The 11311-nt window shown below is 34.1% G+C and overlaps 1 protein-coding gene across 5 annotated transcripts in view; it reads right to left on the reverse strand.

Annotated features, from left to right (window-relative positions):
* The window catches only part of Lrba (LPS responsive beige-like anchor protein), a 607623-nt gene that overhangs the window by 587155 nt on the left and 9157 nt on the right, over positions 1 to 11311 (reverse strand). For all 5 annotated transcript variants that reach the window (XM_048813495.1, XM_048813494.1, XM_048813493.1 and 2 more), the window contains exons 5-8: positions 9755 to 9923; positions 7316 to 7395; positions 6437 to 6499; positions 4098 to 4195 (exon numbers count right to left, since the gene is read on the reverse strand). In XM_048813495.1, the coding sequence (XP_048669452.1) occupies positions 4098 to 4195; positions 6437 to 6499; positions 7316 to 7395; positions 9755 to 9923 (410 nt within the window). The remainder of the gene's footprint in view (positions 1 to 4097; positions 4196 to 6436; positions 6500 to 7315; positions 7396 to 9754; positions 9924 to 11311) is intronic.

The raw sequence follows: 11311 nt of genomic DNA on the forward strand, positions 1-11311 counted from the left end.
GTTATACAAAAGTACATACAAGAGGAAGTGAGGGGAAAGGGAAAAATAATACAAGGGGGACAAATGAATGACAGTAGAGGGGGTAGAGAGAGAAGAGGGGAGGGGAGGGGAGGGGAGGGGGGATAGTAGAGGATAGGAAAGGCAGCAGAACACAACAGACACTAGTATGGCAATATGTAAATCAATGGATGTGTAACTGCTGTGATTCTGCAATCTGTATATGGGGTAAAAATGGGAGTTCATAACCCACTTGAATCAAAGTGTGAAATATGATATGTCAAGAACTATGTAATGTTTTGAACAACCAACAATAAAAAATTTAAAAAAATAAAAATAAAAAACAGGAAGAATGGGCTCTGGTGTACACCTTTAAAAAAAGAAGATGGAAGTTGAAATAATTCCCTTCTGATAGCTTTGATGAAGTAGATAAAGCTACTGTTGCTGAGAACAATAATGAAAAACTATAAAAATCTGCAATCTTATCTGAAGGGACAAATAAAAGGAAGGTTTAACAATGGTAAAAGTGCAACTGATTTTTAAAAAGAACTTTAATATATGGGCTACAAGATTTCTTCCACCAGCTGAGATGGTCCCTACACAGACTGACTTAGGATTACAATTCTCAAGAGATGATGTAACAGGACAATGGTGGAAGGGAGTTTTCACTAGAAACCAGTTCCAGCAGTCAACCGGGATAGGAAGGAAGTAAACAAGGATAGAAGAATGACAGACTAGGATAATAATAGTGAGATCAAGGGACAAAAGGTCTCTAGGAGACTGAAGAGCATTGGAAAGAATGGTATCAGAAAAATGGAAGGAAACAGATGGGTGGGATCAATAAGCAAGACACTGGAGCATAAGATTTTTGATGTGGAAACATTGCAATGCTGAAAAGGTACATATTTTTAAAACAGGAATAGATAAACAGAATGGCAGAAAGTGTCACCAAAGTTAAGGCATTAAGAACTGAAAGGTGGGGCCGGGTTGTGGCTCAGTGGCAAAGCCTTTGCCTAGCATGCATAAGGCACTGGGTCGAGCCCCAGCACCACATAAAAATAAAAACAAACAAAATAAAGGTATTGTGTCCATCTAAAACTAAAAATATATATACATATTTACAAAAAAACTGAAAGGTGAGGATATTACAAGGAATTATCCACAATGAATGTGTTCAGTCCTAGGGAAACTAAGTCTGATATGAGGCTGTGAACCAAGAGTTCACACACTACGACTAAAATTACATAGTACAAATTTTCATTGACAAGAATTTCAATAAAATAATTTTTACTCATAATTAAATGTCTATGTTCCTGCCTTAAAATTATTTTAAAGTAAAAATTACTAAGATCCTATAATAATTAACAAAATACTGGACACTACCACACAAATACTAACAATATAAGATTATAAAATTATAGACACAAAAATTTTAAAAACTACATCTTCACATAAACCTTTTAATTATTCTGAAACTAAGTTAACAAATATGAAATACCAAAGAAACAAGTTAATAAGTATAAGACCAGTCTGTTTTGTGTTAATATGATTACTAAGATTAAAAATTCTGATCTTTATTTAGAAGATTTCAAACTCATTAAAAATCAAGCTGCTTATTAAAAATATCCATTCTTTGCAATTGTAGATAAATACAAATACTTATCCTATTTAAATACAGAATAAGACTCCAAAGCCTACTGAAAGCCAACAGTCACAGGGACCACAAACCTAAGATAGAACATCTACAGATGTTTGGTAGCCATGTGCTTTCTTCCTTCACAAACGTCTAGTAAATACATTCTTTGATTTGGGGGTGGGGGAACCTTGCCAATATCTACTTATAAACTCACAATACAGGTCACAGAAAGAACAGAGTGATATGGTATGAGATTAAAACCATCTGACTAATTAAGAACAAGCAGTCAAGTATAGGTTTTTCTTAATTTAAGAGCAATCTGGAGGACATTTAACATCATTTTGCTTTGAAATCTGAGATGGCTGAACAACATACATACATACATACATATATATATACATATATATATATATACATATATATATACATATATATATGTAATTCTTTCATAGGTTCTTATCTATAATTCTGTTTTAAATTATTTGGCTCTTTAGTATCTTTCTGTTTGTGACTAGGGCTGGTTTATCAGTAATTTGATCTATTTCAAAAAAATTATTAGACAATTATGAGGAGAAACAGTAATTTCTGATTTTGGCAAAACTATAAATAAATGACACACTGTAAATAAATGCCTTTACTCTTATACTAATTTTATGGGTCAATTGGGCTAGGCCATGATACCCAGATATTTGGTTAAAGATTAATGCTAGATGTTTTTGTAAAGGTATTTTTTTGGGGGGGGTGGGGTGAGATTAACATTTAAATCATTTGTGAGTAAAGCATTCTCCATAACAAGTGGTGGGCCTTATCTAATCATTTGAAAGTCTTCTTGAAAATAGGCTAGGAAAAAAGTGACTTCCTTTAGAGGAAAAAGAAATTCTGTCAGTCTGCTTTTGGACCTAAATTGCAACATCAACTCTTCTTTGGCTCTACAGCCTACCTCTAAAGATTTTGGACTTCTCAGCCTCCATAGTCTTGCAGCCTAGTTCATGGAAATTTCTCTGTCTGAAACTCCCTTACACACACACACACACACACACACACACACACACTCACACACACTACTGGATCTGTTTCTCTGGAAAACTCTAAAAAATACATTTCTTAAGTATAATAGTCATTTCTGTCTTATAATAGCAAATAAAGGATACGTGATAAGATTAATGTGGGAAATTTATTATAATGAGACGATTAGTGACTCTAGCTGATCATTTAACAAAGTAGCTATTAAACTTTGTGTCATAAAAATCTTTTAAACTCCCCAATATGTAAATGGAAGGTATGGTGCTTTTGTCTGTGGTGGTTATTTTGAATTAAATGTTTTACATGTCTGTGTTCCCAAAAATTCATATGGTAAGGCTGCACGAACCCCCAGTGTGGCTGAATTGAAAATGGGGCACCGAAAGCAATAATTAAGGTTAAATGAAGCCATTAAAATGGGACCCTGATCCAATAATGTTGGCATATTTATAAGAGACACCAGAGAGTTCATTCTTTCTCACTCTCTGCCATGCAAAGTCATAGAAAGAGAACGTCCAGCCCAAAAGAAAAGCCCTCAACAGACACCAACCCTGCTGTTACCTTTAGGTTGAACTTCCAGTATCCACCAATGTACAAATATAAAAAATAAAAAGTTTTTTATTGTATAAGCAGCCCAATCTATTGTATTCAGTTATGGCAGCCCAAGAAAATCAATATGATTTGGAATTAGGAGTCAGAAGAGGGGTGTGTGTGTGTGTGTGTTGTGTGTGTGTGTGTGTGTATTTTATCTGTCTGTTCTACAATTCTGGGGATGAAACCCAGGAAGCTCTACCATTGAGCTACATCCTAGTGCTTTGTGCTTTTCATTTTGAAACTGGATATCACTAAGTTGCTGAGGTTGACCTCAAGTTTGCGATTCCCCTGCCTCAGCTTCCTGAGTTGCTGGAGTTGCAGCCTTGCTTCACCACACCCAACAGAAGCAATATTTTAAAGGGAGGGCAGAGCTTCTCTTGAATAGCAATTGTATACTCCTGCTCTAGGACCCAAAGATAACTCTGCTGACGTCAACCTTACAATAGTACTCAACACAGAAAATAGTGAAATGATGTATCTGTCTTTACTCCTCAAATAGTAATAAAGAATGTTGGGCATAGTGGCAAATACCTGTAATCCCAGAGACACAGGAGGCTGAGATAGAACGATGAAAAGTTTGAGATGAGCCCCATCAACTTAGTGAGATTCAAAATAAAAAATACAAGAGTACTGTGTTGAATCCCCAGTACCAAAAAAAATGTCACTCAATATAGAGTCTCCAAGGTTCATTTAAAAAGCAAAATAATGAAATAAATGTGTCTTATATCTTAACTCACATAATAATGTAAAGTCAAATACTACTTTTACTACTTTTCATATTTAAGAATCTTTCCAGTATTTCCAAAGTAGCCCTTATTTTAATTAAGACTCTTGCTGTAGTAACACTTACCGTAACCCATTCCTTTGGTCAAAAGCAGGAATCATAGAGTTAGGATGCTCTGACATTAATGCAACAAGCAGCTGTAGGACATCCATTAGATTGTCATCCTATTTAGAAATGTAAAAGTAAAAAAATGAGGAAAAAGCAATATATATGAATACTTATAAAACAGAAGAAATTTAAACTTTATAAAAATAGACATATCTATAATACTTGTTTTGCACAAATTGTTCTCTTTTTTAAATATTTATTTTATGGTTGGACACAATACCTTTATTTCACTCATTTTATTTTTTACATGGTGTTGAGGACCAAACCCAGGGTCCCACCAAGATGAGCGCTCTACCGCTGAGCCACAACCCCAGCTCCCAAATTGTTCTTAAAATACTTTCATCTATATAAATCAAAATGCACATCATCAAATAGCCATGTAATTTCTTACTCTGAGAAATAAAATATCTCTTATAATGAGTCAAGATTTCCCAAAGGCACATTCTCTAGAAATAGTAGATTTAACTTAGTGGATTTCTCCTATCCCCAAGGAAGGCTCACATGTCACTAAAACTGGGAGAACAGAGGAAACTAAGTCGTATTTTTTATTATAGAAATACATATCAGAGTCATTAACATACTAATAAATGTGAATCTGGTGATAGTGTTAGGGGCAAAAGGTTATAAATTATTTCCTAAACTTATTTAACCTAGAATACTTTGTTCACCATGTCTCTTAAGAAAATAGCTCTAAAAGAATACTTTTTGGAAAATGTTGACTGGATAGCTCTTTTTTTGTTTTAATAGTTTTTAGTTGTAGATGGACACAATACCTTTATTTTATATATTTATTTGTATGTGGTAATGAGGATCAAACTCAGTGCTTCACACATGCCAATCAAGTGCTCTATCACTAAAGCACAACCCCAGTCCTGGGTTGTTCTTATATATTATCTGTTGTCAGTATTAAAGATTAAGATGGCCCTAAATGTTCATTACTGAGTCAACATACTACTACACAAATTAAAATTTGGTAATATTTATAGAATATCAGCACAGGAGCACATGTGAGTTCTGAACTCCAAAAAAATCTTCATGAAAATCCTTCACAGCCTTTGTTGGATATTCCATTAAGTATACATAGGGAATACTGACCCAAAGGAAAAAAGGAGGCAGAGGAGCCGCTATCACAGGTTCATTCATTTGGTTGTCTTGACTTTAATTTTTCCTTTAGTGCTTTTGAATTTTTGCTATAAAAGCTACTATTTTTGGTAAGTTAAGTAGGTAATCTAGAGCTGGGGCACTGAGTCTCAGGAAAAATATTATTTAGAAGACCTGAAAGATCCCAGAATTAAGACACAGAGAAAATAAAGGACCATTGTGACTTCCAATTATCTCTTATGAATTCCTTCATTTGTTCCCTTAAATGATAAAACACAAAATCACATATAATAACAGGAATTTCAATAGAAAACTTGTCAACTATTATTTCTGGTCAGGAAAATCTAAAAACATAATACAACATGGTACTCAAGGGAAAAAAATCATAATCATTAATGATTTTGAACCAAATATGATCCAATTAAGAAATTTAAGCCATTTTTTTTTAATGGAGGCAATTAACCACTGAGCCACATCTCCAATCCTTTTTTGCATTTTATTTAGAGACAGGGTCTCACTGAGTTGCTTAGGGCCTTGCTAAGTTGTTTAGGCTGGCTTTGAACTTGAAACCCTCCTGCCTCAGGCTCCCAAGCTGCTAGGATTACAGGCATGTGACACTGCACCTGGTTTAAGCCATTATTTTACGCCCTGATTACTAACAAACATAGGTCAGACCATTACCTTTCAATTATTAATAATTTTAAAAGTATATTTATTAATTCACAAGGTAAGAATTTTGAATTATCATTTAAAATAAAGACATAATAATTCTATCCATTTCTAAACTTTTAGTTTTTCACACCTTGATTTAACGCAAAGAAATCTAAGTGTAACACTTTTTTTATATATATGTACATTTTTTTTTAGTTGAAGCTGGACACAATACCTTGATTTTATTTATTTATATGTGGTACTGAGGATTAAACCCAGGGCCTCACACACCCTAGGCGAGTGCTCCACCACTGAGCCACAACCCCAGCCATAACACTTTTTAAAGCCTTTCATGATTATTCTCAGAGCCATCCTGTGGTAAGAAATGATTTAAATAAAAGTTGCTAGAATTTAATTCCTAAATAGACACCCTTACTTCCCATTACAATTATATGATCAATGAAGATTTACTGTTTTTACCCTTTAAAAAGTTCATAATGAAGCTTCAGAAAATAAGATCCCAAAATATGAAATTAAAATATTACCTCATGCATTGTCAATAGGTAATTAAGAATGGCCTGCAGTTCATCTTCTTTCACTCCAGAATCCTTCAGAAAAATAATATAAGTATCTGATGCTTACATATGAAAACTACTTTTAAAAGGGAAACTACACACATAGATTTGTCAAGTTTGTCAACTGTTTTAAAGGCAAAAAGACACTGTAATATAGAATCTATATTCAAAATAAAAATTTCAGGAAGCATAATTCAATCTTCAAGACTGTGTAGAAATCAAACGAAATCTGACATCAATACCTGTTTTCAACACCATATATGAAAGCCTCATTGGTAAAGCTACAGAATCCTATAAAATAGCCAAAACTAATAAAGTTATGATGTTACAGTAATTATCCACACCTACCACTCCTCTAAATACAGAAGACAAATTTTCTACTTAAAATTAAATTTGGAGTAAAGAGTATAACTAAGATAAATGGTCAAGTACCTAAAATATGAAGAGTAATTTTGCTTGAGAACACTGAACTTTTAAATATGAGCTCAGTATGAAAATTTTCAACATTCTTTATCAATATTTTAATTGTAAAACAAAGCTGCAATCTCAAATACACACACGCACACTCACAGGTTCACTTGTCAAAATTTTATCTAGCAGCTAATAAAGAATATTGAATATATATGTATAAGAATATAGAACATATTCCTTAGAAAACTTGGAATGGAACCACCATTTGACCCAGCTATACCACTCCTCAGTCTATACCTAAAGGACTTAAAATCAGCATACTATAGTGACACACCCACATGTCTAATTTCACTAACAAAGAAAAACCAAGCCTATATTTTATGTGAAATGATCAGCTACAATACATAGTATGCTACAGGATAAGAAATATGAACTCACCTTCATGACTAATTGCTTAATGAACATCAACAAGAATGCTCGTAGAGAAAGTATTTCTTTTTGATTAGGTCGTGGTCCATCTATTAAAAAGAAACAAGATACGCATATTTAGTATTTCGAAGACCTCAAAGTGATCTAAATATTAAATTCTCATAGCCAATAGCTTTTCCATTTACTTACAAGAAACATAAAAATTTTCTAAAGAGTGACCTCCCAGCCAGGTGCGGTAGTGCACATCTGTAATCCCAGCAGCTGGGGAAGCTGAGGCAGGAGGATCACAAGTTCAAAGCCAGCCTCCTCAAAAGTGAGGTGCTAAATAACTCAGTGAGACCCTGTCTCTAAATAAAATACAATTGGGGATGTGGCTCAGTGGTCAAATGCCCCTGAGTTCAATCCCTGGTACCAAAAAAAAAAAAAAAATTGAGTGACTTCCCCTTCTATGCCCCTCAAAAGAAAAAGACAAGCATTCAATCCCACACGCAAATGTACACACAATACTACAAATGCACAAAACAGATTGTGCTGAAACTACAATAAAAAAGTCTGTACTTTAAGTAGATCAAAAGATTTCAAAAACATAAAAATGAAGTGACAAAGTGACAAATGAAATTTGTGTTCAGTAATAATGTACACTTTCATTTTAAAAGACTCTGAAGGTGTTAATAAGGTAACAAGTTAAAAAAGGAAAATCTAAACTTTGAAAATTAATAATATATGTGAATTCAAAATGAAAACAACTTTTTCTCTTATAGCTATTACAAAAAAAATCTCAAAAAGAAACATGCCTCACCACACAGCATTGTTCATGAAGAAGGAAAACACTATGCTGACTACCTCTGACATCTCAGCCTCTGCTTAGAAAAGTCCTTGGTAACACATGGCTCACATTAAGTCAATTTTCATGTCTCAAACATATAATTCTCAAGTAAAAAGCTTTTGAAACCAAATACCCATTGTTCTAAGATCTTCAGTTTCGTACCTGTTTGCCTCATATATTCTACAATCCACACCTCCCATCACTATTTACAGCTAGCTAGTTACTAGACCACCAAGGCACAGGACCACCACGTCCTTAAACAGATCAATTAAAATAGGAAGAAAATTGTTTAAAATGTGTTCCACATGATAATTCCTAGACAAAGAACAGGCTAAAGATTTAGAATAGAATCAAGAAGTCTCTTCAGCTCTCTCATGTGAAGAATGAGAGTTTCCCAGTCACTAGTTAGTTATAAAATGAAGGTCAGAATACAAAGCCAGCACCCAGGACAAGACATGATACATCCAGAGCAACTTTAAACCATCACCAGGAAATTCTGACTTGGCTTTACATCTGCCACACGCTTGCCAGCTTAAACAAGTCATATAACTTTTTATGTCCTCACAGCTTTCTAAAGTAAAGATCCCATTTTCTTTCTCAAAAAAAAAAAGAAAAAGAAAACTGAGTTTATTTTGAAGGTGACTTAAAAAGTACTATATAAATATGAAATGTGTCTTTGTATATTTAAATAGCCTTTGACTAAGATGAGAACATATCTTGTTTGGCTCCTCAGCATCTATTTCCTGATTTCAAACCACAGCCCTTCAATTTCATCAAGGGACTGAACCCATTCTTACTCTCCAAAAAAGTGTTCTGGGTCATCAGTACAATAACTGCCACAGATATGGGAACATGCTGCAGTCAGAACCACCAAGTTGCAAAGAGACTGAAAGAGACTTTTGCTGAAAATACTGGATATAGGCAGATTGCTCTGTTGCAATTAAAGCTGGAAAGATGTGAAGATAGACTGCTGCTGGCCACTACAAAGGGAAAAAATATGCTAAAACAGCCAACACAGAAGAAAAACTAGTAGAGAGGCAAATTCTGGACACTGACATCAATTTGTACCTCAAACAGTCACATGACATCAGCGGAAAAACTCATTTTTTACATAGCCAATTTGAAGATTTTGCAAAAGTTCAAGTTCTATTTTCTCCCCTTCCATAAACTGCTGACATGATGAATGAATATTAACCTTTCATTGAGTCAGTCCTGACTAATAAGAAAAACATTACTGTGATTTTATAATAATTTCATTATCTCTATTAGAAGCAGATGCCCCCTACTTCTTTAAGAAATATCCATCTCCCCAAAACACGGTTTTCAATGAATCTCAGCACCAATACCAGCAACAAACTAAGAAATTTCTTCTTATTTGCAGTGCACTATAAATATTTTAGTCATATCTGCTACCCAAACAATTTATATGGGCACAAGCACTGTTCTTCCATATAAAGAGCAAGTTATCAACTTGTGGCAAACACAGGAAACAAACTATTAAAATTATCTATAAGATTAAAATAAAATTTTGCCATAATGGTTTATAAAAACTGCACAATAATATGATACTATCAAACATCCTGATTTGCTATTGGGATAACACATAGCCAAGGAAGATATACCTAATCCTTTGGGGGTGATACCACTTCGGTCTTGGGGATTCACTGCCCAATAGTAGTACTTCAGTGTGTGCATGATGAGAAGCACTGTACCAACTCTGCGAATCGTATTATATATGTTGACTGTACCAATGAATTCAGTAGACAAATAAGTATAGAGCATCAGCTGAACCTACAAAGTAAAAAATTAAAAACTTAAATCAAAGAAGCCCATCAGCATTTTATCCCATTTCCAGTAACACTTGTTCCAAAAAGATACTGAGCTTGATGATAATCCTCAGGACAGATAACACTCTACACTGAGACACAAGCATATATACACCTCACAAAATCAAACCAGTAATTTCTATTTTTACAGTAGCATTATAAAGTAAATACCCCCATTATATCAAATTGTACAACACTATTCCATGGAAATAATTTTGCCATTTAGCAACCAGCAATTATTCATGAGCCTGAGTAACTTCTTTATAATAAACCAACTACCTGTAAAGTGCACAGTTGTTGGGTTTTTATTGGAGGCAGGGGTTGCAGTAGGGGTTATGGGGGATTGAACTCAGGGAAACTTGACCACTGAGCCACATCACCAGCCCAATTGTGTATTTTACTTCAAGACAGGGTCTCACTTAGTTGCTTAGTGCCTTGCTTTTGCTGAGACTGGCTTTGAACTTGAGATCCTTCTGCCTCAGCCTCCAGAGCCATTGGGATTATAGGCGTGCCCCACCACACCCAGCACACAGTTGTTTTAAAAGGCTAAAAATTTCTTCAGAAAATTAGAAGTTATAACAACTCAAAGGAAAAAAAAACAGTAGTAACTCAAAAGGAAAAAAAAACAGGAATAATCAAAAGCAAAAGCAAGAATCCACAGAAAAAAAATTTAGCTAGGCACAGTGGGCACACACCTGTAATCCCAGCAGCTCAGGAGTCTGGGGACAGGAGGATCACAAGTTCAAAGCCAGCCTCAGCAATTCAGCAAGGCCCTAAGCAACTCAGCAAGACCCTGTCTCTAAATAAAATATTTTTTAATAAAAGCCAGGGATGATGTAGCTCAGTGTTTAAGCACCTCTGGGTTCAATCCCCAGTACCAAAAAAAAAAAAAAAAATTGAGAGCTTATCTTGAGAAATATTTATTAGAAAAATAGAATTCTGTTATGATATTTCATTACCACAAACACTTAAATCTAGTATTTTCATCATAAAATTCCAATTCTTATACATGTATATCATTTCTCTCAGGACAGGATTCTTTGGTCTCATAAATAGACTAAATACATAAGAACTTACATGTTTATATTAGATTCAAAATAAGCTCTTCCTATATCAGAAAAAGGATTAAGTGCTTTCCATTATTACATAGATCACCTTAATATAAAAGTCCAGTAAAATTGTGCCTCTAAAATTCACCAAAGCTATACTCCAGTACTTACTGCAGCACAAAATCAGTACTGCTTTTTTTTTTCTACTCTCATCTTGAAATCATGAATTTCTCATTTTATTGCTAGTGAATGCATTTTATAAACTGAATAACTTTAAGTAATATATATATATATATATATATAT

Source organism: Marmota marmota, unplaced genomic scaffold (assembly GCF_001458135.2).
Source record: "Marmota marmota marmota unplaced genomic scaffold, marMar, whole genome shotgun sequence".
Classification (NCBI taxonomy): Eukaryota; Metazoa; Chordata; class Mammalia; order Rodentia; family Sciuridae; genus Marmota; species Marmota marmota.